The following is a 26,226-nucleotide window of genomic DNA, read 5'->3' on the forward strand; positions in this document are numbered from 1 at the left end:
ACCTTTGTCTGGTTCTCTCATTTTCACTAAAGTTAATAGTATTGTGATGGCAGAAGCCCAGACCATTCCTTAAATTATTCTTCTAGCACAGTACAGGCAGGCACAGAGAAATTGTTTAGAATATCATTTTGGGCTCATTTCTATTAGACTATTACAAAAAGAAGAAAAATGTACTTGAATTAAAAATAAAACCCTGTTCTTAGATTTCATCAACTGTTTACTCTTTCTTACATTATGCAATAAAGATTTGTCTCTGTCCCACACACAACTTTCTCTGCTGCTTCTCAGTAAGTCTTAGCTAACAGACTTCTAATGCCTTTAATCATCCTCAGCTATTCTCCCCTATCACTTGTCATATACCCTTACCTCTCCCTTCTTTCTTTTCCAAGGAGAAGAATGCCCATTTCATGACTCACCTTTACTCCTCTTTCACCTTTCAGTCCTGGGAAACCATCTTTTCCTTTTTCTCCCTAAAAGCAGGGAAATGAAAGCAGGAGATATGCATGTTTTGATTTGATTGCACCAATCCCTCTACGGTATTTAACATTTTCAAATGACCTTACCTACCCTTCAAGATGTAATGCAAGTAATTAAAAATGTAACATTTTAAAGACGGCTTCATAAAATCCACCAAAAGCCAAGGAATAACAATTCAATTCACGGAAAGGAAAGCACCAATCCTAAATCAACATGCATGTAGAAGATCTTACTGCCTGATGCACTTATATAAAACACGTGTTTTGTGTTTGCACCAGAGAGGCAACAGAACAAAATTTAAGAACCAAAGTGGACATTTGTACTGCCAGTTCTGCTTGTGTTAAAGATTTATGACTCATCCATTTGCTGGTGCCTACCTTTGTATTTTACCCAGGTCTGCTTGTGTGCTGAATGGGAAATGCTTGACAAGGATGATGTGAATACTCCTTGAAGTGCATGCAGAAAATGTATTTATCCTACATTCAAATAGGAGCTCTCTGACCTACATTTTTATGATTGTATAGAGAGAATTATATTCTACATCTTGTGCTCTACAACACATAGAAAACAGAAAACTGAACAGTAAGACCTCAGTTGACCTTTAGATGCTTCTTGATCACCTTCAAGCATATGATTAGTTTTCAGGAGTACAGGCCTCATTTACATGGCTAATTTTACTGTCAGGCCCCTGGTCCAAACATTTTGTTCTGGAGATAGCCAAGTGATGCAGTAGACAGTGGGACTTGGATGGAAGTCAGGCCATCAGAAAACGATCCAATCATTTGGAGCCTTCTCCAGGCCTCAGTGACAAGGGAAATTGGTGATGTTACTATTTTTTTTCAGTGTTCTTATATCAACCAGGTATTTCTGAAAGCAAAGCCTAAATATCACTGTACCCACTCTACTGCTTCACAAGTCACAACCTTCTGCGTTTAGGATAGACACTGTTCATTAGCACTTCATGCCAATCACCTGCTCACCACAGCAATCACACTAAGAGAGAATATCATCTAAGGACCCTCAAAGTAAGTTCTCCTGGTGCCAAACAGTCCCCCAAACCCAAGCTGCAGTTCACATTCAATCACCTGATCTCCTTTTTCTCCTCTCAGTCCAGGTAAACCTCGGAGACCAGGAAGACCTGCTTCACCCTGAAAGCAAAACAAAGAAGTGTGTGAAAACTAGAAAGATGCATCAAGAATAGATTCTATTAATAAGTCTCATTACCCTCAAACACAATTACAATTAGCAAAGCAGAATGGTGGGCCAAACTCTTCTCTTACTCATGTCAATTAAAAATGCATCAAGTCTGCTCCTCTGCATAGGGTAATCTAGCCACAGTGCCCTGAAGCTGGGGGGATGAAACTTTGATTTAGCTGTCTGTCTCTTTGCATGTCTTTTAATAGACTGAGAAATGTTCACAATGACTGCAAATTATTTCTTCTTGACACCTAGTGATACATTACATATGATCTGTGCTGTAGGCTAGAACCTGCCCCAGTGTTTTCATGGAACGGATTATAGATGTAGTTTCCTGAGAGATAATGAGATGAGTTTGATTTTCAAATACATTTTTATTCTTGGAAAATCATTACTTAAAACTTCAGCTAAGTCTTGACTGGGCTCTCCACAGCTATGTGCTTTAGGAAATTGCAGGACATTTCCCTGGTTCTTCACTGAGTGCAGTAGCTGTTTACTGACAGTCAAATCTCAATACAGAAAGATTCCAATAACTGTGCACCTTATCAAAGTTACCTGTGGTTATTTCCTAGCAAGCATGTATAACTTAGAAATGACAGAATCATACCTTGCATCACATAGTTACAAGTAACTTCCTCATCTTCTAGAACCCACACTCTGGGTTAATGTGAGGTGTGAAGGAAAACAAGCACTTCTAAGCCACTATACCTTCCTTTTCTTCCCTTTCTATCAGAAAGATGATTGGATTTTCTAATGGATATTCTAATGGATATTTTAATGACGATTTTGATTTTGCACACTTTTGCTGTGCAAATCTTGCATTATTCTGTCTCATCTATGCTTTTGTTGCATCTTCAATCACAGATACCAATGATTTGCATGGAACTCAGTACTGGCAAATGGCTTTGTTGTTGCAAATGATCAAAATTTATATCACTCTACCAAGTAGGCCTTGATGCCAAGACTGTTTTTTCCTGCTCACCTGCTCACCGGGTTGGCCACGGCTCCCTGGTTCACCCTGGGAAAACAAAACCAAAAGTTTAACACTGCAAGAACCTGAACCTTTAGTTAAGAAAAATTTCTCATTAGTAAAGCATGCCTCCTATGGTTCTGGTCCTCAAATACACCTAGTGAAAGATACTGGTAAACTGAAGGCTGGTATACCCTAAGAGGAATAAAGTGGTGCTCACCTCTTTTCAGCTACTGCCACTTATAATGAGGGCATTTTTTTCACTGTACAACCATAAGCATCTGCTCCAGTTTTAAAGCACTGCCTTCTTGTCCTATCACTACCCTTCTAAACAGTCCCTCCCCAGCCTTCCTGCAGGTCCCCTTCAGATATTGAAATATAAGGTCTCCCTGGAGCCTTCTCTTCTCCAGGCTATTCAACCCCAATTCATTCAGCCTCTTCATAGGAGAGGTGTTCCAGTCCCCAGAACACTGCAAGGACCTCGCCATTTTGTAAGAACACTTTCTCACTACCAAAGTGTATCTCCTATGTTCCTCATCCATGTTATTCTACCTGCTCAGAAGACATAGAAATTGCCCTCTTGGTGGCTTGGGAACACAGACCACAGGGAGCAAGGCCCAGGCCAGATATTCTTAAACACATAGACTTGAGAGAGAGAGCATTGAACAGTATTTGGTATTTTGGAACATCACAAACTTTGAAAGAAAATGAGCCACATCTGCTCGTCCTCTTATGCCTCCAATTTCAGAGGAAATTTACTCCTCTGACTGCAATATAAGACATTTCAAAATTACACTCTGATTAATGCAATGGCTACAGCAAACTAGCAAATAAAATACCTTACCTTAGGGCCAGCTTTTCCAGGAAACCCTTCCTCACCCTTTTCTCCTTGTTCTCCCTGCAGTGAACACAAGAGATTACATACAAACTCCTCTGGTAGTGCAGTATGTTTGCAGGCAACAGCAAGGAATATTTTGACTTGGATCCTCAGCATCAGCCTGAGGATGCGAATGGAGCCACGTGAGAATACTTTTCCTGGAATCTTTTTCCATTCTTGTGCTGTTTCCAATCATATCTCCAGCACTTATCACCCTACTGGAACACTTCTGGAGTAATATAAAGTGAACTACTGTTATATTAAAGATGTTCATCCACAGAAAACTACCTGAAAAACAAAACTTTCATTCAGTTCCTTACAAAAAAAATATATGGTTAGAAAGTCTATGTTATTTCTATTACAAAAAAGAAGTAATTGTGGGATTGTGACCTTGTCCACTGGGGCTTTTAGATAAGTATATTGAAACTGTGGTGTCAGCATGGAGAGTAGGGACAGCAGTGGTTTAAGAGCTAAATGTACTACGTAACTGGCAATATGAAGGGCTGTGGATAAGATCCAAAGTTTATTTAGCCTCAGAAATTTGTAATGGACTCCAAATTATGCACCTTTATTCATCAATAAACGGGAGCTGGGTTCAAGCACTCGGTGCACTCAGTTGAAAGAGACAAGTATAAATCTAGTATGTTATTGGAACAAGTAGGGATCATAGCGCTTAAACAGCAGATTCCTCTGTCCATACACTGACAAAGATGTAAAAGCACTGGCCCCAGCGCTGACTGTCTTTCTGCCACACAAATCTGCAGAAGCTTTAGGGGGATGGTATCTCTTCTTCCTAGATTTCCAGGGAGGAGTTGGAGGCTGCCACACTTCTTCATTCTTCCTCTTTGTGTCTTGGATGTATGCCTTGCCAAAGTCACTGGCTTTCCTGAGTGTCTCTGTTTGCAGTGCTCAGATGTGTTTGCCTAGTAAGATGCAGTAGTTGAAGACTGGAAGAGGATCTCTCATCACTGCTGCATTTACAACCAGCTCCATCTCTACAATGCCTCAGAACAGTGCCATCATATCAGCTAACTTGACCCTGGAAGTTCACCAGTGGCTCAGTGGTGTAGGATTGATGAGGTAGTGTTAGGCTCTGGTGATGTACCCCACATGGCTGTTTGTGCTTTGCTAGCTCAATCAGGTAAGTCACCCAGGTAAGCAGCTTAATACCAGTGTACATGGTGACACTTACCTTTTGACCTGGAAGCCCAGGAAGTCCATTTAACCCATCTTTGCCAGGCAGTCCCTAGACAGGAGAAAATCATAAACTCTAAGTGCACATTCTTTCAACCCTTAACAGCCAGCTCAGCATAAGCATGCTGAATTCACCCCTCTTGCCACTCAGGTCAGGTTACAAAAAGAAAAAACCACCTCATGAATTTTGGTTCTACTTTTTCCTCTCTGTGACTTAAAATACACAAAAGTTTTCGTAGTGCACATATGTTGCTCAGTCCTTTCCAGTATCGCACTTTTGGCAAATGACCACTGGATGTCAGTGTTGATACAGAGAAACAGTAGAGAGTTTGTGGGGTTTTTTTGTTTGCCTCCCCCCCTCCCTTTTTTTTTTTTTTTTTTTTCTTTTAAGCACTGTGGCTTCTTAAATAACTTTTTAAATCACATTTTTACTTATCATTCTCTGTAATTCTCTATTATCTGTAGCTGTAAAGACTTTTTTAAAAGTCTATTTCTCCTTTTAAATAGTGGTAATTTAATAGACTCCTAAAATTAAATCATACAATATATAGTTCAGCAAGATAAGAGTTATTTCCTGTAAAGCATTTAAAACTGTGAGGAGAAGTTTTGTCCCCTTTCCAAGTGTCAGTCAATCCCCAGACACTGCAGTCTGTAGGTGACACTTCTTAACACTATTTCATGATTTACCTTTCTTTAACAGCCAGCAGAAATTGCTACGTTCTGCTAAATCTGAGATTTTAATTGTGAGCTCTTTGGTGGTCTGATTCAAGAAACTCCAGATTTGGAAGAACAGTATCTTGCTAAATGTGAACTTTTGGAGGGTATCCTACAGAGAAAACACCATGATCCCAGTGGGAATAGTGGAGCTGCCTCTAGGAAAATTCTTTTTACAAAAGGCATCAGAGGATAGCATCTGTGCTAAAAGCAACAGTATTGGAGCCACACCAAAACGTTTCTGTGCATACGATCTGGTGGAAATGAAGCAAGAACTTGAGAAATAAAGCATGTGAAATCATGAAGAGCAAGGAGGAAAGGGAAGTAGTTCCTCAACACTTACAGCTGGTCCTGGTGGTCCAGATTTACCAGCAACTCCAATCTCCCCAGGCAATCCCTGAAAAATTAAATCAGAACAATAAGAACAACAACAAAAATCAGCATTCCTGTCCTTTGTGGCAACCTCACTGGAGGTTGCTGCTTTGAATTTAAATGCAGTTTTCCCTTCTGCAGCAGTCATCTCTCTGCCATGAGGAGGGGACTGTAGACATTGATTGAGCCCCAGGTAGCACCAACATGGTCCCAAAGCTCAGCACAGAGAAACTGTGTCCTAGGACCAGCTGTAGCTTTTCAATGAGAAAATATGAGCCAAAACGTACATTGCCAGAGGCCCTGACTCAGTTGCCACTGATAATCATGGCCTCCCCAGATGTCTTTTTTTTCCTCCTTGTTATAAAACAGAAAAAAAAAGCCCCAATCTTGTTTTCTTACTGGTGCTCCAGGTGGTCCAGCAATGCCTGGGGGTCCTGGAGGTCCCTGTAAGACAGGAAGCAACACCAGTTTATTAAGCTTTCTGATAATGGCTAAAAGTTTCCGGTCCTTCCCTGTTAGTTAAGGCTCTATTCAAAATGGGCAAAACTACCAAACTTTATATCAGTAACTTCTACCAAAAGTTGCAAGATGTCAAACTGAACTCCAAGGGAACTGTGTTCACAAGCAGAATAGGATTTCCTGGTTAGAGCACTGATTACTATTGCTACAAGGTGAGCTCCATTCTGCACAAGAGAAAACAGAACTGAACATCATTGATGGTAGCATGAAACAGAAAGGTTATCCAGTGGGATTCCTTGTAACATCCAGCCTAATTTAATCCTGATTAATGTTGTTTCAAAGTGAACAGCTGACCTCTGCAAAAGATCTCTGAAGTAACTAATAAATGAAATGGGTTTGGACTTGTCCTTCTTTTGGAGAGGAGTGCAGGTGAAGATATGAATCTAAGAATATGGAGAAACAATGTAGTGAATGAAGCATTTTAAAATCATTTCAGTGTCCTAAATGTACATTCATACTTAAACATATGATCAATCAGAAATGTCCTTCCTCTTATCCCTGCAACAACTGTGTGTCTTAGGGAAAACAGGCCCTCAACAGCCATCTGATTTTCAAAGGTATTTATTTTGTGTATTGAGCAAACTGTTAAATTTGGTTTCCTAGCTGATAAATTTGCTTCCATATTCAACAGATCTTAATAGGTTGCCTGCAATGCAGAGATGTTTGTTAACTTACACTGTAGACAAGATAGCATTTCTCCTGTGCTCAAAATGAAGCATGTTTTCATGTTTGTTTGAGGGTTTGTTTGTTTGTTTGTTGTTTTATCAGGACTTAAGCAAACATGAGGATGGATGTGAGAAATGGTTATTAGACTGAGATGAAATTCTATCTCAGTTGTCCCCTTCTGTCTTTCTAACACAATGATCTCGTTCCTTTCCAGTTTTCAGCATAGGGGAGTTCTGGTGTGTTTACAGTTAAAAACACACCAGAACAGGCTAGCAAAATCCAGCCAGAAGGCAGTCTCTGACCAATAGATGGAGCAAGTTGACCAGAAAACGGATCTGCAGATGCACTTTCCTCCCATGATCTGCTTTCATTGCACCTCTGAACAGAAACAGAGACATCCTGCCAACAATATTAGCATTTGTAGGGTGCATCAAATGTGAGTGCAACTGAAAACTCTTCAGAAAGATGTGCTTTGGGATGCACTGATACTCTTGACTAAATTCCTGAGGAGCACTGTATCAGCTTCTGGGGATGACAGTTCAACTGCTGTTGCAGGAGGGTCCTACTGTTAAGGAGCTCTACTCCCATCAAGGGACACCTGGCCAAGACCATTTATCACTTAAATAAGGCCTTGCCATTCAAATAAAAGATTCAACAGTACAAATCAGCCAAGCACAAGAGAAAATACCACACTGGACACAAATGGAAGGGGTGACCCCAAACACCATGGACCTAGAAGCTCTAAAAGGATAGCATTGCTGAGAGACCCTGCAGAAGGTATGAGCTCCAAGAAAGGCCTTCCATGAAGAGTGGGTGGAGTACTGGGGATATAGACAAAAGTACCTTTAGAAAAATGACAAAATTCAGCAGAGAGTAGGCCATGCATAAGTGCAGGGAAGAAAGTGCAAAGTTTACCACTGAGGCTTTCCTTGCCAGTTTCATTGGCTGCTCCATAATAGCCTAATTTTGTTCTCTCTCTGCCAATAATTGAATCACCTCCCACCACCAAACACATACTCTCTATGGTTCTACAAAGGAAGCTTCTACTACGAGAAAAAAACTCCAGGCAGGACCCTTCCCTAGCCCAAGCATCCTGAAGTAGGATGCATGTTACACCACACAGTAGGCAGGTGTCAATCTGCTCCAAAAACAAAGTCTCACTCAAGCATCTGTCAGTAGCCAACACAATCCTTGAAACATAAGGTGCTACATCCTCCTCTTCTCAACTATTTCTCTTAGTAACTCTTCATATTTTCACTATCCAACACAGTGTCTAACTATTCTCTTAAACTTTCAGTGTTCTAAAACTCCAAATGTAATGCAACCATAGGTCTTGAAATGGAAGCACACGTGCACCAAGTTGTCACCAGTAATTCAGTTTCATTGCTCTGCCTGAGAGCAAACATCTGGGACATCATGCCTAAGACTGGTTAACTCAAGCAGCTTCACTAGATGTTGAACCAACACATATTACACCCACTAATATAAAGCTCTTCTGATAGAAACCCTCTGAAACGGACACAGGCAAGACATATTGACCACCAGTATCTCTGGGAGATGCAGAGTGTGCTGACAGTCTGCTCCAACTGACTGCATACAGCAGTACCTCTACTGTTTTACTGGATTTCCTGCTTTCTGGAGCCTGCAGCACAGCAAAGGACTGGAAAACTGAGAAGTAAAGTGGCATGATCAAGATAGTGGCAGAAATACATCATACTTGTCCTTTATAGACCCCTCCCTTTTGCTATTGTCCACCCATGTAGAAGTGTCTGTCATTGTATCCCTTCCCCTGACTTCCAAGCATGCTTCAGAGCAAGGACTATTCTTTCTGAGCATTTAGAAAGGACCAGACTGACAATTTACCTGGAATTTAAAAAACCCAAAGAAACATGAAACAGGGACAGTGAGATGGTGCCATTTAACTTCAAAATCTCATGCTGTTTTGTTTGCTTCCCTTTTATAACTGAATCCAGGTTAAAGTATCGATTCAAACGATCATCTCTTCAGAGGCCATGTGATGAATTACACAGGGTTCCTTGTCCCAGATGCAGCCCCCACTCTTACCCCTTTAGAACCCTCTAGAGTTTTATCTATCCCTTTAAATCTACTCCAGAAGTAAATACTCAGGTACTTGTCATGGCAGTAGGCCCAAATAGGCCAAAACAGGCCTGGACATGTCCCGTCTCACCCAGACATGTTTTTCTGCTCTCCCTCCTTCTGCTGTGGGGAGAAGTGACTGCAGGAAAGAGGACAAAGAACCTGGAGCCGTAGAGTCTAAGGAGCCTGGCTTGCCCAGACTTGTTCTACAAGCCTGATTTCCTCTTTACATCCTGTGGTAAACAAGGTACACACACTTGGCTTGTGCCTGCCCTGTGCAAGGCCTCCTCTGTTTTCCCAAGTGTGGGTAAAGCAGGCCTATGGCTTCACCTAATATGGTCAGGCTTGGCTACCTGCCGTGCTGGTTGGCTATGCTGTGTCCAAAGGCCACTAGGCTTGGGCTGTGTTGATAAAAAGAGAAGAGCAGGTAACACAACTGTGCTCTGCACTGTATTCTTGCTTGCTTGCTTGCTGCTGCCTGCTTCCATTGCTCCCTGCCTCACTGCCTTACTGCATCCTGGGCTGCCTGGACAGTGCCCGCCTGGAGTTTGCCAGGAGCGAGTTTAACTGCCGCCAGGCGATAGGCCTGCATGGCAGGCGTGACACCCGTGCCAGAGCTGCACATCGCAGGGCACCCTGCCTACACCTGCGAGACCAGGGAAGGGACACACACACTGTCCAGAGAAACCAGATAAGGTCAGAGATTGTCTGCCTCCTTTCCCCAGCACCCTGTGAAGCCTGGGAAGGATCAGAAGCCTTGGTGGCTGACAAGACACCAACAGAACCTCTGCAAGTGTTTTGGTACTGTCTGAAGTTAGTCCCAGGGAATGGGGTTGGAGGTGTGAATTTTTTCAAGCTTCTTTTCCATTCATCTGCACTCCTTAGACAACATAATGCTGGGACAGTTCTCAGGAAGCAGAACTGACACTGTATTTGAGGAACAGCTGTGCCAGTCCTCCAGGATCCAGTAAAGGATGCTCTCCTCTTCCAGTGTGTACCTTGCTGAAAGACAGGCTGGGGAAGGAAGAGCTAGCAGGATTTAGTTTTTGCAGCCCCTAAGGAAGCTCTGAAAAGGAGCTAAAACTTTTGTCTGAGACTACATCAGTAGGCTTCTTGGCCTAAATCTCTTTTCCATGGAAGTAGGGAAGGCTATGTCTTAGTAGGAAGTGAACAAATGTCATTCCAAGATGGAAATTGAAGTCTGATAGCTTTTCCAGACGTCTGTCTCTGGAGGCAAAGCTTGCACAGACACATTATCTGTATATTATTTCATGCCAATAACTGAATTCTCTTACACTATGAGAAAGGCTTAGATAAGCCCTTAACCACAGTCTGGGTGTTTTAGGCAGAGTTCCAGATTTATGAATAAGAAGAACCTCTGAGACACACAGGAACATCCTGTTTGATGGCACAATGATAGCAAAATACATAACTATGGGTCCTGACAGCCTTTTCACCTCCAATGCCTGTGTTTATCTCCACTTCAAATTCAATTACTCCCTGCAATCTCATCACTCAGAAAGTCTCCACAGACCCTTCTTGTCAGCTTTGTGGTTTCACCTTTACTTCCACATCTCCCCATCAGAAGTGAAGCTGTTGCAGCCAGTTTTGTGGAGCAGGCTACTTGTCTCTCTAGGTGCCTTGCTACTCCAGTTCTCCATTTCTCCATTTCATTTAAGTGGTTTGTGCCTGAAATCTGTTCTTTATTTCTCACCCCAGGCACTACAGCATCCACCACAATTACTGAGGATTATTTTCAGTAATGCTGCATTAGAGCATCATTTAGCTCTCTTTGCTTAAATCCTACCTTACAAACCAAGACAAAGCTAAGAGGATATAGAAAAAGGCTGTTGCTGATGACATTGAAAACAAAAGGCCTGAAGAGCCAACGGATCTGAGCATTTACTCAAGATATATGCTCTATAGTCAGGTCCAGTGATACTGTCATAATTCATAAGGGGATGAGGTCTCAAGTTATTTTACCAGGTGGTATTGTGAGTACCAACATTATTTTTCAAAATAAAGTTTTCCATCAAAATTTGTCTGAACTGTCTTTCCAGCTCAGCAAAAGTACTGAATAAAGTTGACTTTGTACCTTGCAGTCTCTTCAAGAGAGTTTCTTGCTTCCAGTGAAAGGCAGTACTTGTTTAATTTCATCACTTTGTGTAAGATATGGACATGAACTCTTTTGTCTGCAGAGGAAGATTTATTTGCCTGTATTCACTTTGAGCTGGTTTACTGAGTCAGTGCAGCAAATGAGAAAAACAACAAAAAAAGCCTCCCTTATGGTCTTTCATTTCAGTACTATTAGTGATCTGCACAAGTGAAGACTTTTTTATTTTATTTTATTTTATTTTTGTTAAAGGTACAGATCTTATTACAGATAGCTTGGAGCAATATCTTCCAATTTCAAGCAGCAGTGGCATAGTTTGAATTCAATCTGAGCTTTGCAGCTGGGGCCTGTATCCTTTTTGTACATTTTTCTGTATTAACTTGCATTACAAAAAGGACGTTAAGGACACCATGAATTTCAGAGGATATCATTTATTTTTTGAATTACTTTAGAAAAGCTGGGATTGAGCTCACACCCTACAGACAAGTCTATACTAATTAAATCACTGCCAGTCATGACCATAAATGTACAGCTTGTACTAGCCTTCCTTGCAGGTCTCAGTTGAACCAGGAGGTTATCCAGGAAAAGGCAAACCTCAATAACAGCCCTGGGAGGTATGAGGTAATCCATTTTTGTTTAAATCTCAGAGTTTGGGCTTATTTTGCTGTCTCACAGGTGAACAGAACATCTCTGCTTAGCTTGGGGAGTCTAGAGTAGTTTCAATGGATGATTTGTAGGTACCTGCTTTAGCAAAGCCTCAGCCCCACTAAGGATATTAACTGGATCTTGATCAACAGGGGCTCAGAAGCTTGCATTCCCATCCTTATGCCAAGTGCTTGTATTCGAAGCTGAATTTCAGCCCTGGAAATTTGGCAACATGGCTCAAAGTGTTTGAGCCCTCTGTCAGTGCTGGGGTATCAGTCCCCTTTTCTGAGCCTGTGAACACAGCCTTCGTGGTTCACTTAGCATGCACTGCCTAACTGCAGGCCTCCTATCTCCTCAGGATACCCCTCATGTCTAGAAAAGCATTTGCATGGTACCCCATGAGCTGCTTTCAACCCTTTCTCTGAACTCTGCCTATCAAAAGATGATGAGATAGACAAGATACACCAAGATCTTGAGCAACCATGCAGAAATTCACAGCCTCATTGTTTTCCATACTTGGTACTCATCCTTCTATTTCAACTGAAAGTGCTTTACAGAAGTGCTCATTTTTCAGTCTGCATTTGAACAGCCTACTGCAACAGAAGTTTGGTTTATGATTTAAGTTCCTAGACACTAAAACAGTAGAAATAAATAGTAATGACAGAAATAGATTACGGGTTCAGAGGTCTCAGCCCTTGCTGCAGGAAAGTAATTAATATCTAGAGGGGAAATAATGGCTTAACAATACTGCAAGATGCACTATTTTTAAAGGTCACAACCACAGCTGATTTAGGAGGCGTGTGCATGGAGAGTGGTGAAACTAGGGCTACCCTATTGTCACAAAATATTCCCAGCCTAGCTGAGAAGGTGCCTCCTAGCTGCTGCTTCAGGATATGACACTCGAATTAACTCCCAAATGTGAGCACATTCAGTCGACGATCCTTGAGAACCAAGCTGACACCTCAACTGTGGTTCAGCATTGGATCTGATGACCCTGCTCCAGAGTAACCCTCATATTGGTTTGAAGCCTCAGATTGGTCTGACATTGTGGTTTCTCAGCTGGACTGTGCATAACAGCAACTATTGTCTTGACAGAGCCCACACATAACTTCAGAAGGTCTTTTTTTATGTCTTCCAGCAGCAATGTGCTTTCTATTGCTCCTATATTCACTCCTTCCTTTTGTTCCCATACAACTGTTAATGAGGGGAATTAAGAGTATAATGCCATATTAAAGAGCATAGGAAAGAGAGGTTATTTTAGTGTCTTACTCTAGTTTATATAAAGCCAACTCAAATCAGCTGGCCCTCCAGGCCATGGGGATAGTACAGGTGACACACTTTCATACATGACTTGGAAGAATATCTATTTAACTACAGCATAAGAAAATTATTTTACTTCCTGGGTAGTTCTGGCCATAGTCTGATTGAGAAAAAAAATGCTGATAAAGAGCTTAAAAATCCTAATGTCACAAAAAGTGCTGTTAAGATGAAAAGTAGTTTTGTCACAAACTGAATGTAAGCACTTTCTCCACTCAGAAATACAGGAAACTGCAGTAATAAGCCTAGAACAAAGTACCACTGCAGGAATAGGAACAATCTTTTTCTATTCTTACAGTTAGCTTGGAGGAACAATCAATTTAAGCATCCCTCAATGGGGCTAGCATTATATACAGTTTTAATTAACACAAAATTTGCTCATTTTATTTAGCCTAGGAAGAAAGGAAATTACTTATTGCCATGTCAGCAGTTTTCTTAGTTACATTTATAAAATTGCTAACACATGCATATATAATTTTTCACAAGTTGCAAGGAACTCAAGCTGAGCAAGTGTGACACTGATTGGATGGCTAGTGTCAGATATCTTTGAAATAATCTTCCAAAAGCAAGGGGACTCCTTTCCCAATGGTTCAAAATGCATGAAGGGACTTCTTAATGTTACCCCATATGAAAAACAACCCCCAAATCAACAAAACCTTTTCAAAGCATTAGTAATACTGCCTTCATTCCTCTTGAAGGCTGCTGATTAAATACTTCCAAACCAGATACTGCAACAGAAAAAGTCTTAAAAATATGTAAACCAGTATCAAGTGGAGCTTCGCAGGGCAAGGTTCCCAGGACCCTCAACCGCACAGTGTCGCATACCCTTGGATTGCCTCTCTGACATCCTGCACAGACGTGTGAACAGATCATTAAAAATCATCTGCCACAAAAACCATGTCTAGATCAGGTTTCATGGTTACAATGGCATCACATGAAAAAATCAGCATCTGCTGTCTAGCAGTGTGCCATTTATTGCAATACATCACCTGCAGCTGGAGCAATGGAAGCTCTTCATTCTTACCCAACATGTAGCACACTATCAAAACCAAACACCAAAGCCAAAGATCCAGTCTGTGTGCTTATTATTGAAAAGAAAATTGATTAAATGTTCAGTTTTATACTGGAAGGTCAGCTTAAACGGATATGGCACCTTTTCTGTTTGAGGACACTCTCACAGATATTTTTTCTTATTGCAGGGATGAGTCTGCAAAGTGACTCAGATTAGATGAGTTTGGCTACAAAGTTAACAAGAAATCAAACTGAAGGCCAAGTGTTGGGCAGCATGGGTTGATTCAAGGTATAACTAAATCCCCTCTGATGATGTTTGACACACATGGTATTATTTTGTTCTTACAAAGTTACAGATGGTTCAATTTGGAGCAGTAACTTGCAAAACCTTTAAAAACTAAGGAACTAAGGGGGTCATTAGCTTAAGAGATCCTTTGTCATGAGGAAGTTTTAAGCCCCTCTCTCTACCTTATTCAACAAGCCTCTATAACAAGCAGAAATGTATCAAAGCCACAAAATGTTCTGTGCTCCAATAACTGTGTTTCTGAATAGCAAATACCTTTTAAATTGCCCTGACTCAAGACTCAAGCACAGCTGATCTTTCTGCAATTGCCAATTCACACAGCACATAACTAGCTGAGGCACTGTCCTAAATATTGCAAAGCACAAACCATTGATTTCCCTCTGGAATGATACTGCTCTATGCACAAGCAATGGGGAGATGTTACACAAACACCTCCCCATGCTCCTGTTCAAAGATGCTGAAGAACTGTGGAAGGTAAAAGTAATGTCTGCCAGACAGGAAGACTTCTCTCCATCACAACAGAATGGATTAGTTTGACTCTCAAAGAAGAAACATCACTTTCAAAGATGGTGGGGATAAGAACAAGGCTATGGCATGTTGCATTGCAATTCTAAGTCACCTGTTGCCACAAAATATGGTTTTGCATCTTAAAATGAAGAAATCATTGCTTACCTGAGGACCGATCAGACCATTGATTCCTGGGAATCCTGGTTCTCCCTTTTTACCCTGTGTATTCAACAGAGACACAAACATTTAGACACTACAGCAAAGGCTAGTAGTGACTTCCCAAAGTCTTTCACTCCCAGACTGGTATATCATTGTAATACGAGTGCACAAAACACAAAGGCTATAATGAAGGTGGCAGACAACATCTGGATCTGAAAACCCAGTTGCCTTTGACTTCTGTACCTCTGCAGCTTGTGACAATAGCCTCCACAGATGAGGGCTGGTCTCAAGCACCTCTTCATAGAATGTGTTAGATTGGAAGGGACCCTAGAGATCATCTAGTCCAATTTTCCTGCCATGGGCAGGAATGCCTCTCAACTAGACTTGGTTGCTCAAGGGTCTCAGAAGACTAGAAGGCAAAGGAATGATGTATTTTGCCTTTTGCAAGAAGTATAAATCAATTGTTATGTTTCCATAATGATGGCCAGGCATGCTAATCTGCAGCAGCACAGAGAAGTCTACCCTTTCCTTAGGTGCAATGCTGAGAAACTTTAGTGCTTTTCAAAACACTGAGAAATCCCTTCCAGCCACAATAATACTGACAGAAAGGCTGATGCTGTCATTCCCCATTGTGAAGGGGACATTTTAGCCACTCAGAGGATAGCCAAAATACAACAGATTTACTCCATAGCACTACAGCCTGTCTATGAAGTACAGAAATACTTGCTGGGAGAAATCATACCTATGAGAGCAAAGCTCAGAGAAATGTCACATCACCTAATAATATGACAGAGAAACCCAGCAATTATGCTCTGTTATTTATAGGAAGAATCAGCTAAGTGTGCATCCTTCGACTATATATCTTATTTGCCTTCATCAACAATTTAAGCAATAGCACAGGTAAAAGTGAATGTGTCATCAGCAATGGATATATTTACCTCACTGACAATTACAGCTTCACTTTGGATTTAATCTGTGCCATCTATCCCTTTTTCTTTCTTTTTGTTAATTTGATTACATTTTGATTTCTGCATGGCTAAATCTTGCCAAGGCAGACAATGTCATCTGAGCATTTCAAGCACCCACAAATATATATGAACACAACTATCCATCAGAAAGATCTCTATCATACAGAGGAGAAGAAACCAACGGAAAATATTGCTCTGCTGGAGGGGAAATGTTGAAAAGACTGTTTCTCATCTTGTGAAAACATTAACATATTTTCATAGTATGTTTTTGTCTGAGTTTTGGCCCCAGGAACAGAGGTGGATATGGCACCAAGTACATAGGAGTCTTCTTTAATTGAGAACAAATATGCCTACTAGCATCTTTAGTATCCTTTTCAACCCAAACCATTCTATGAATCTATGAATAAATGGCAACTATTTCCTCTGTAAGCAGGATGGGATGCTAGAATTACCCCTTAAGTCCTGTCCTTTTACCTCTACATTACTGGAGAAGCCAGAAGACCCCCAGCAGTGTTAATCAATGAACTCGCGGAAGGCACTAGCCTTCCACAGTCTCTAAATGTATAAGATGACAGTAAATTGTGAAGTGAAAGCTTTCCTTAGGTTGAGCATCCAACTACCATCAGGGCTTGCCAGCTATATGGGTGCTTATTCTTGGTGTTGTGACAAAGGCTGTGAGGGCTCATGAACATTAAGTGAGATTGCACCCTGGGACTTGCTCCTTCAAAAAAGTCTACCTCATTTGCTGGGGAAACTTGTTTTTCCCTCTCTCCTGGAGTATTTGAACATCTGCCCTGGGAGATACCAACCACCTACCTCCTTCCCTTGGACCCTGCAAGTCTAAGGTGATTAAAATCAAGGGGAGTTTGTACACAGAGAAATAAGAGTTGAAACAGTGTTGACTGCCCATTACAAGGTGTAACTGTCTATAATAGAACACCATATGCAGGAATCCACTGAGGAGAAGGATGAGTCAAGAAGGGGAAAGTGTTTCTGTCCAGCCATCAAATGCACAAAGATTAGCTCAGCAGGCCTCCAGAAATCTGATAAATTTATCTCTTTCGTGACAGCTAACAGGGATAAACCTTTCATGCTAGCTGAAAAGTAAAATCACTGACCAAAATTTGTTCTGTTCTAGCTCAAACTATGACACATGTATTGGCAAGTGCTCTTAACCCATCTCTTCTGCATGGAGGGTGAGCCCTGAATCTTGTAGTCCTCAGGTTTAACAGAATCCTTTAGACTCTACTGTAAAACAGGTGTGTAGCACTTGCTGAGACTAATAGCTTTGTAATCCAGTTGTAAAGAGTCAAGAAAGCACCCTTAAGGTTTTTGTGTTGCTCTGACTTTGGGAATAAACATTCCCAAAGTATGCGGACATGTGAATGTGTAAACCTGCTGAAACATGGCACCTGAATTAAAGATGCAGAAGATTCCCCCACCTGCTCCTGGAGCGGCATTTATTCCTCTTGAATCCAACCTAACAGACTATGACAATGAACTTTGTAATTAGCTCACAAAAAAAAAGGATCTTGCAGTAAAATTGTTCTAAGTTACCTGTTTCTACATTCGATTCACATTCTGTGTTTTGCATAAATTACTTAGTGCATGAAGAAACTTCAAAAAATTACTTATCTGTCTGACTCACATACATTGGAGTCTTAACCATGGAGGATATTTATTAAAGGTTACTATTGGAAAAATAGATTTCCTTTTTTTTTTCCTTAACACTGTTCTTAGTGTACTATAAGATTACAGTTTGGTGGGGGGTGGGTTGGTTTTGGGGGTTTGTGGGGTTTGTTTGGTTTGGGTTTGGGGGTGGTGGTTTATTGGGGGGTGAGGTTTTCTTGTTTGTTTTCACTGTGTTTGACCATGGGAAAATTTTGATAATGTAGATTTAGAAACTGAAGACAAAGCACAGAATGTCAAACTCAAAATGGGCAGAGATTACTGCCATAGAAAATATGTTTTCTCTTGGTTTCCCTCTGAAATTTCAATCACTTTAATGAAAATGCATCATTTCAATAAAAGGTAGATTATTGAAATCCAAGTTAATTGCAGCAAATACAACAAATGTGTTTCAATGTCAGATTAATCTTGCAGCAGCATCTTAAGAAATTAGACTGACATTTTTAACAGAAATGGTGACTCTCTAAGTACTATACCTCTTTCTCTGGCAGCTGTAGTATCCCATAGATTCCTTTACTCTTCAGCAATAACAGGAGCAGCAACTTCATGCCAAAAGAATATCATACTTCCTCTTTTCCTAGAAATCTTTCCAACATGTACAGGCCTCTGCCTGTCAGACAAATGGTCATCGGCGTATTTAGTGCAATATGCCATCCTCTGTAGAAACTACACATTGTGTAGGTGGCTTTGGCATCATATTTTTAACATTAGCCAATATTGCCTCTGTCTTTGCACAGGTCAGGATCCTTCATTTCCAGTAGACTTTGTTACGAGACAAATGCCTCTACGAAATGGTTCTAAACACATCTTTAGTCCATTAGTAGTTTGTCCCAGCTGCATTACAGCTAACTAAAGCAGTGTAGGTTTCTAAGAACTCCAACAAATGGTTATATCTGCATCTTTGTGTCAGGACAGGAACTCTGTACATGTGCAGATGTCATTTACACTGTGGTTGAAGACTACAATGCAGAACTAAGGTTGAATCACACTGCAGACCTGTGACTGTACTACATCAGCCCCTTTGCAGTATGCTACTTGAAAGGATCCTGCAGTCAGTCTTGTGCTGTAATCTGTCCCTTGCATTACAAGATATTACTGCAGACTATTTAGAAAGTACCTCAGCAACCACATTTTTTTGAGATACAGATTCAAAAATCTTTAAACCCTACCCATATAGATCTGCAGAGGGATCAGGCAAGCAGATGGTTCAACTGTTCTGTATCTCCTGCTAAAAAGGAGTCTCAAATCTGCCTCTAGCTATGTCTGGTTTTTCAGTCTTCACAACAGTGAAGAAGGGTACATCTATGCTAAATATAATGAGCTGGGGCTTCATTTGTAAAGAACCACAGCTAAACTCTCTTTCTCACAAAAGAAGATGGCCTTTATCATTCAGCCTACCAGATACAGCCACCCCACACTTCCCACATTTATGGGAGACATGGCATGACTCAAAGCTGTGCTGGAGAACACAATGATAAACAAATCCATGCTGGCTATTTGGTTTGCTGACATACTGTATAAGCTGTGCGACTCATATCCCCATTGATGGGGGACACAGGAGTGAAGAGATGTCTTACAACAAGCCAGGGCTGGAGCCACAAATGAAACTTAGACACCGTGACCCTGTCCAGGTGCTCAACACTGGGCTGTGCTGCTAGAGAGCCTTCGTACTTGATTGCGTGAAAAAGGGCTTGCTACAGCTCTGAGCTGTGCTTTAAGAGCCTGTCCCCGACTCACAACCAGTCATTCAAAACTGAACTTGAACAAGTATTTGAGGAAATTTCTGCTCTTGGCATTTTTAACTTCTAAGCCTAACACTTGTTTTCTGCAGCCAAATCTACGTATGGTGGGAATCAATGCCTGGATTTATATTTGGGCTTTGTCAAGAACTGCACTAATGGTGAATCACGAATATCTGCTAATCTCTCTCCCACGTGAAGGTTATTCATGTGGATTCATCAAGCTGAGGACTTTGATTCCTCGCATGTACTCACTCATTGAATAATGGCCTTTAATTAAAAAAATATATCTACCCACCTAAGGTGCCTGGTGACTAATAAAGGCCCTCAGGTGAAGAAGTCTAACTACCTAGACACAACAGAATCTAGGGAAACATTCAAAGACAGCATGGAGCAAATGACATCTCTAATCAAATGATCATTAGCAGGAGTGCTCTGTGTCCCATTGCAGATCCTGACAGATCACTGTCCTTTACCCAGATAATGTGCTCTATTAATCTTATGCAAGAAACAATGTTTCACAGCAGGCTTTAAAACCAGGACAATTCAGAACTTGTCAATCCGTAGCTAAAGCACATCACAGTCATTTGCTAAAGTGATAAGGTGATATTTTCTAAAGACTGGAAAGGTACAAATAAGCAAGTAGATGCCATTTTCCACCATGGCATTAACACAAGACTGCATACCCCATCTTCCCAAGAAGAAATCTCCTAAAAATCACACTTATAGCTTCATTGGTATCCTGCAATTCAACAGAATGTCTGTAAAAAAAAATACCAAAGTATGTTTCTTCCCTGAACTATCCCTTGCCCATAACTTTCCCAAGCTCACCAGCAGCACTCTCACACCTACTCTTTTAACAGCACTGGTGTCAACTCAAATCCAACCCAGCACAGGGAATCTCCACAATCTCCTGTACAGATTAAGCTATGATCAATTCTCTGTGACTACTTAAAAAAGGAACCCATCAAACAGCAGTACTGGGACCGAAATGCCTGCCTCCACAGAGGTTAAACAAGTATCTCACACACTTACCTGTTTTCTAGCAAGATGTTCTTCACACAAATGGGCATTAGCAAGGCAAAGGAGGTTCAAAGAATGCATGTAATAATCTCAAGAGTGATATGAAATTTACTTTTTATCAGTCCTTGAATATTTCAAGACATAACTCTGAGTTAGAGAAAATATGATTTTTTTTAACAAGAACAGACTATCTGCATTGCTGGTGGAGAAGGGTTCTGTTTGAGTAGAGACCAAACAGAACAGAAAATAGTAAGTATTGGAAATGTATCTGCATTCCTTTGACTTCCAAGACAGCAGCACTTCTTTGAACTTTCAACCTGTCCATATTACCAGTCATAGCAAGAATTTCCCAAGGTCTCTCATCAACTGTATATCAAGAGACACTGAAGACTGCTGGACCATAAAGAAGGAATAGATGATAGAATATAGACCTCCAGAATTCTAAAAAGAAGTAGAAAAGTATATGTAAAGTGGGCCAAAGTACCAAACCTTATCAAACAAAGGTGTCCCTAGCATCTTAAGACTCAATGTTAAGTAAAAACAGCAGCTCACCCTTTGACCTGGTAAACCAGGGACTCCAGGCTTGCCTTCCAGACCAGTCTCACCCTTTAAAAGTGAAAAGTTTTAGAAAGTTAACTGAATAAGAAAAACTAAATAACTATATAACCTTTTCCAAGCTGTTTTGTGCTACCATTACTGCATGGCTACCTAGACAACTCTTACCTCATAATTATGTTGTCCTGTGAGCAGAAGAGAATAAAGAAAACAGGATAGAGAAAAGCAACAATGCCCTGATTAAATACAGAGCACACAACTATATTTAAATTACATAATTAAATCCAGATTTACCTAAGTAACACATCTTCACAGTGTCATCAATTTTACAAAACTAAATCACCAGTGAAACACAACAGGCAATTGAAAAGTGAGGATATACAGAGTATTTGCAAATGAGGTGGCAGTGACAGTCTGAACAGAGTCAACTATATTCAGGATATTTGAAATAGAAAACCAATGAAGTTCTGCGTGACAACAGTGTTGAGACAAAGTCTGCCTCTGCAATGACTGCTCATGGTTTGAGTGCCATCTTCATAATGGCCATCTGCAGCAGGAGGCCCCCCAGCAGTGAAGAAAACAGAAGGCTGGGAGCATTCTAAGATCTTAGTGCCTGAATAAGGTATAGGAATTTGCATGTATGCCTTACACTAATGTGAATTCCAGTTTCAGGGAATTGCAAGCATGGAGAGAAACAACTTACTGGAGGTCCAGGAAGTCCAGGTTGGCCTTGTGGTCCTCTTGGCCCAGGCTCTCCCTACAGAAATGTTTGGTTGTTTAAAAAGTGTTACAATATCTGTGTGAAAGATTAGATTTCCACATTGTCCACACTGGCCATCTGTGCAGGACCTATACCACCCCTTTCCTCATAGATCCTGAAGAACTAGTGCAGAGACCAGCTGATTTTCTCTTTAATTCTTCAGCTACTTGAATTATCAGTACTCATGAGACTGCACACAAACAGATCCACCCACACTCAGCAGGCATTTATCCACAACTGACTGTTTCTCAGAGGTACTCTACTGAAGTTACTGGGTTATCCTGGATATTCCAGTAGAATACTGTGGGTTGGGGTTTAGTGGTGGACAAAAGCAGTTCTTGCAAAACCAGCTTCCACTGGCATTTCCTCTGAGCCAGTACAGTTGTGAAGGGCTTCAAAGTGTCATTGATACGATGCATATCCTCATATTAAATCACAGTTTAAAAGGGATTATGCACCTACCAACACAAATTTAAATATATAATAGATATAGGACTAAGCATCAAGAGTCTCTTCTCTATTTGAGTGCCCAGGTTCGGAGGTAAAATTAGGCATAAAACTTAAACATAGTCTATCTTTCATATACACTCTTCCCTAAACTTGAAGGATTGCATAGATGACTCTTCAATTTATACTTCTCATTTATGTTAGATTCACTACACCTGAAAAGGACAGTTCTTTTTCCTTTCTTGTTTATTTTCTATATTGCAAATAGGAAAATTTGCTCCTTGGTGGCCTGGCAAGGCTTATGTCCACCTTAATTTTGAAGCATTAAAAGCAAAATCTAATCTATCAGGCAATTGAACCACTTAAAAGCATCCTTGTAACAGAAGAACAGATATTGTATCTATCTTACTTGCTCTCCTTTTAGTCCTTCAGTATGCACCTGCAATGAAAACACAGAGTCATAAAGGAGAAAAAGGGGAAAGACAACACAAGAGGTGTCAGGGCTGTGAGAGTCCCCCATAGTGTACTTTTCTCTCCTTGTCATTCTCTTGAGATGCACACTCACTGCTGCAGCTCCTCAAATCCTTCTGCAGCCTGAGGGATAATTTCTATTTAAACAGCTTGGACTGACATGAGGTTTGCTTACTCAGGTACCTGTGAAGTGATTGGTGTGGCTGTATAAACAGTGAGAACTTGATTCATTATCTCCTTGGTATAAATAAATTAGTAAAGTCCTGTCCTCTTCTCTTATTTTAAAGTACAAAATCATATTGAATGAAGAAGGCATCATATAAATAGCAGGCTGACCTTCAATGTGTGCATGATTCAGACCTTCCATCAGCTTCCTGATGCAAGCCATTGTGGCTGTGACTGACAGTTGTCAGCCTTCTCAGCCTGTTCTACACCCACCTCCGGGAACTTTAGGTTCATTTTCAGATTTTATACATATCTTTCAAAACCTCTTGCCAACTACCGTGACATCACTGATTTCACATTTAAGCAGAAAAGTAAAAGGCTCTTACCCAAACATGCTTTATTCTGAGCTCTCCCTTTCTCCCTCTGCTGCATGGTAACAAAATTGCCTTCTGCCTTTCTCATGAGGAACGTTCTTGGGTTTAGCACCCAGTCTTCATTGGCACAGCATTACAGCAATTGTTGCTGATCCCAGTGGCCCTTTAATGCATTCCACCAGTAGTTCAAGAGTGCCCTTTCCTAATGTTTGGGTTTGGTTGTGGGGTTTTTTTGGTTGTGTTTTGGGTTTTTTTCCCCATTGTTTTTTTTAAAAAGGGTATTGTGTTTGTTTGGCAAGGTTTTGGAAGTTGAGGGGCTGCAGGAGTAGCTTCTATGAGTAGCTGCTAGTAGCTTTTTCTGTGTCTGAAAAGCCAACTCCAGGCAACTCCAAGATGGACCTGCTGCTGGCCAAGGCCAAGCCAGTCAACAACAGTGATAGTGCCTCTGTGATAACTTATTTAAGCCGGGGGAAAATTCCCCAGTAACAGCAGCTGGGAGAGAGGAGAGAGAATATGTGAGAGAAACAACTCTGCAGGTACCAAGGTCAGTGAAGAGGGAGGGAAGAGGGGCTCCAGAGACCAGAGAAAAGATTCTCTTGCAGCCCATGGTGAAGACTATGGTGAGGCAAGTTGTCCCTCAGCAGCCCATGGAGGTTAACAGCAGAGCAGACCAAGTATCTGCCCTGCAGATCATGAAGAACCCCACACTGGAGCACCAAAAGAAGACTGTGCCTTCATGGGAAGCCCACACTGGAGCAAGCTCTTGGCAGAACCTGTGGACATGTGTCGAGAGTAGACCATGCTGGAGCAGGTTTGCTGACAGCACATGTGAGCACATAAGGACCCCACAGTGCAGTAGGCAATTAGTGAAGGACAACACCCTGTGGAAGAGGACCCCACTGGAACAGTTCATGAAAAGCTAAAGTTTGTGGGAAGAACTCACATTGGAGAAGTTCCTGAAGGACTGTCTCCCACGGGAGGAATTCCATGCTGGAGCAGGGGAAGAGTGTGAGGACACCTCCCCTAAGGAGCAAGGACCAGCAGATAAAATGTATGACCCCCATTCCTCACCCCCCTGTGCTGTTTAAAGGGAGAAGCTAGAGAAAAGTGGGAGTAAAGTTGAGCCCAAGAAGAATAGAGGAGTGAGGGGAAGGTTTATTTAAGACTTGATTTTATTTTTCATTACTCTGATTTTGATTGGCAATAAATTAAATTATTTTCCCTAAGTAGAGTCTGTTTTCCTTGTGATGGTAGTTGCTAAGTGATCTCCTTGTCCTTATCTCAATTCACAAGCCATTCATCATATTTTTCTCCACTTGCTTTTTAGAGGAAGAAGAGTGATAGAGTGGCATCCAGCCAGGGTCAACCCACCATGGCAAATAAAAGGGATACTTCCCAACTGCTTCGTTACCAACATCCAAAAAACTCAATTCTAGACCTGTCCTCTGCATACTTTGTGGTAAATTTTCTTTCTCTGTTCACTTGGAGATGATTTATTCAAACAGACAATACTAACCTCTGGACATCCTTATGTCCCTGCTAGCGATGCCTCTGGAGTTACTGAAAGCATTGCTGAAGGCAGAGTGATGCACAAAGGCGTGTAAATTTAGAGCCACAGAAAAGATCAAACTCCATCTCCTTGTTTCCTCGGCTTGCTTTTTTATCATTGGTTCCCTGATTTTGGCACATCAGCTCCTAGTTGTCTCATATTCCACCAAGACTTTTTCAGATATTATACAAGAAAATAGAATTTCCCCTCATGAGAAATTTTCTTTTTCTTTTCACCTCTTATGTCTCATATTCAGCCCATGACAAAGGCACTCAGCAATTCAACTCTCTTCTGGAATTTCATTCGCTTTTATAGCTTACACAGGCTTTACTTTCCAAAGGCCACTAGACATCAACTCAACATCTGTCCTGAAAACCACACAGTCCTGTCACAGTATTGCTTTCTGTGATGCACCTGAGGCAACGCTTTCACAGCACCTCTTCAAGTCCTGATGTTCACATTTCAAAATGTCCTAACATTTTGGCAGCGCATCTCCCTCTTGGAATCCATCACTTGCCTTCAAAAACCTTCACTGCCTTCAAGTTCACCTTTTTTTAATGGCAAAGCTATTTAAGAATATCTTTCATTTGGTTAGTCCTCCTACCTCAAGCTTCCACCTTCTCTTCTCATGCAATAATTCCTACAGCATTTGAGAAAGCTAAATAAGAAAAAAAAAAAAGAAAAAGAAAATAAAACCAATCTTACTGAAGAGCCAGGCAGTCCTGGAAGTCCTGGTTCACCCTGCAGGGAAACATGAAAGAAACAAAAGAACATAACACAGAACACAACATAGCACAACATGTAAAACAAAACAAAAGCATAACACAAAAACCTCTACACATGTTTTCCAACTGCACTTGTACATTGTTTTCAATACCATTCTGTAATTAATAGATATGAACAAGCAATCCAAATTAACTCCGTTTCCTTTGCCCTGCAGCTGAACTCGTGTAGGATTTGGTTATGTTCTGCATTATTGTGATGTTGTAGACTGATTTTACTGACATTCAGTGATTTAAAATGAAGGATGTACTGGATGCATCATAACATTAAATGTGAGCTTCAAAAACCTCGTTGGTGTACACATACCACATAGATAAATCTAATTGGTGCTCAGATCCCTACCAGAGTCTGCAGGATGGATAACTGGGAGCCAGTATGCCTTTGTTTGTTAGCTCTTCAAGAGAAAGAGCAAGAAATGGTGCCATTTTCTCCAAGTAATTTTATAGAGCAGACTCATACTCTAAGCATTTGCAGAACACTGAGATGCTGTGCTCTCTTTACATGTTCTATTGCTATCTAGGCTACCAGGTTGTTCTGGACCGTTTTTCTCCAGCGATGTCCAGC

General features: G+C 41.0%; 1 protein-coding gene across 2 annotated transcripts in view; it reads right to left on the reverse strand.

The window, feature by feature from the left end:
* Positions 1-26,226, reverse strand: part of COL22A1 (collagen type XXII alpha 1 chain) — a 215,332-nt gene that overhangs the window by 55,809 nt on the left and 133,297 nt on the right. For both annotated transcript variants that reach the window (XM_064154346.1, XM_064154345.1), the window contains exons 20-31: positions 25,585-25,620; positions 22,730-22,759; positions 21,817-21,870; positions 21,111-21,164; positions 15,146-15,199; positions 6,201-6,245; positions 5,773-5,826; positions 4,714-4,767; positions 3,489-3,542; positions 2,657-2,692; positions 1,563-1,625; positions 417-470 (exon numbers count right to left, since the gene is read on the reverse strand). In XM_064154346.1, coding sequence (XP_064010416.1) covers positions 417-470; positions 1,563-1,625; positions 2,657-2,692; positions 3,489-3,542; positions 4,714-4,767; positions 5,773-5,826; positions 6,201-6,245; positions 15,146-15,199; positions 21,111-21,164; positions 21,817-21,870; positions 22,730-22,759; positions 25,585-25,620 — 588 coding nt within the window. The remainder of the gene's footprint in view (positions 1-416; positions 471-1,562; positions 1,626-2,656; positions 2,693-3,488; positions 3,543-4,713; positions 4,768-5,772; positions 5,827-6,200; positions 6,246-15,145; positions 15,200-21,110; positions 21,165-21,816; positions 21,871-22,729; positions 22,760-25,584; positions 25,621-26,226) is intronic.

The sequence above is a fragment of the Pogoniulus pusillus genome, chromosome 14 (genome assembly GCF_015220805.1).
Source record: "Pogoniulus pusillus isolate bPogPus1 chromosome 14, bPogPus1.pri, whole genome shotgun sequence".
In the NCBI taxonomy this organism is placed as follows: Eukaryota; Metazoa; Chordata; class Aves; order Piciformes; family Lybiidae; genus Pogoniulus; species Pogoniulus pusillus.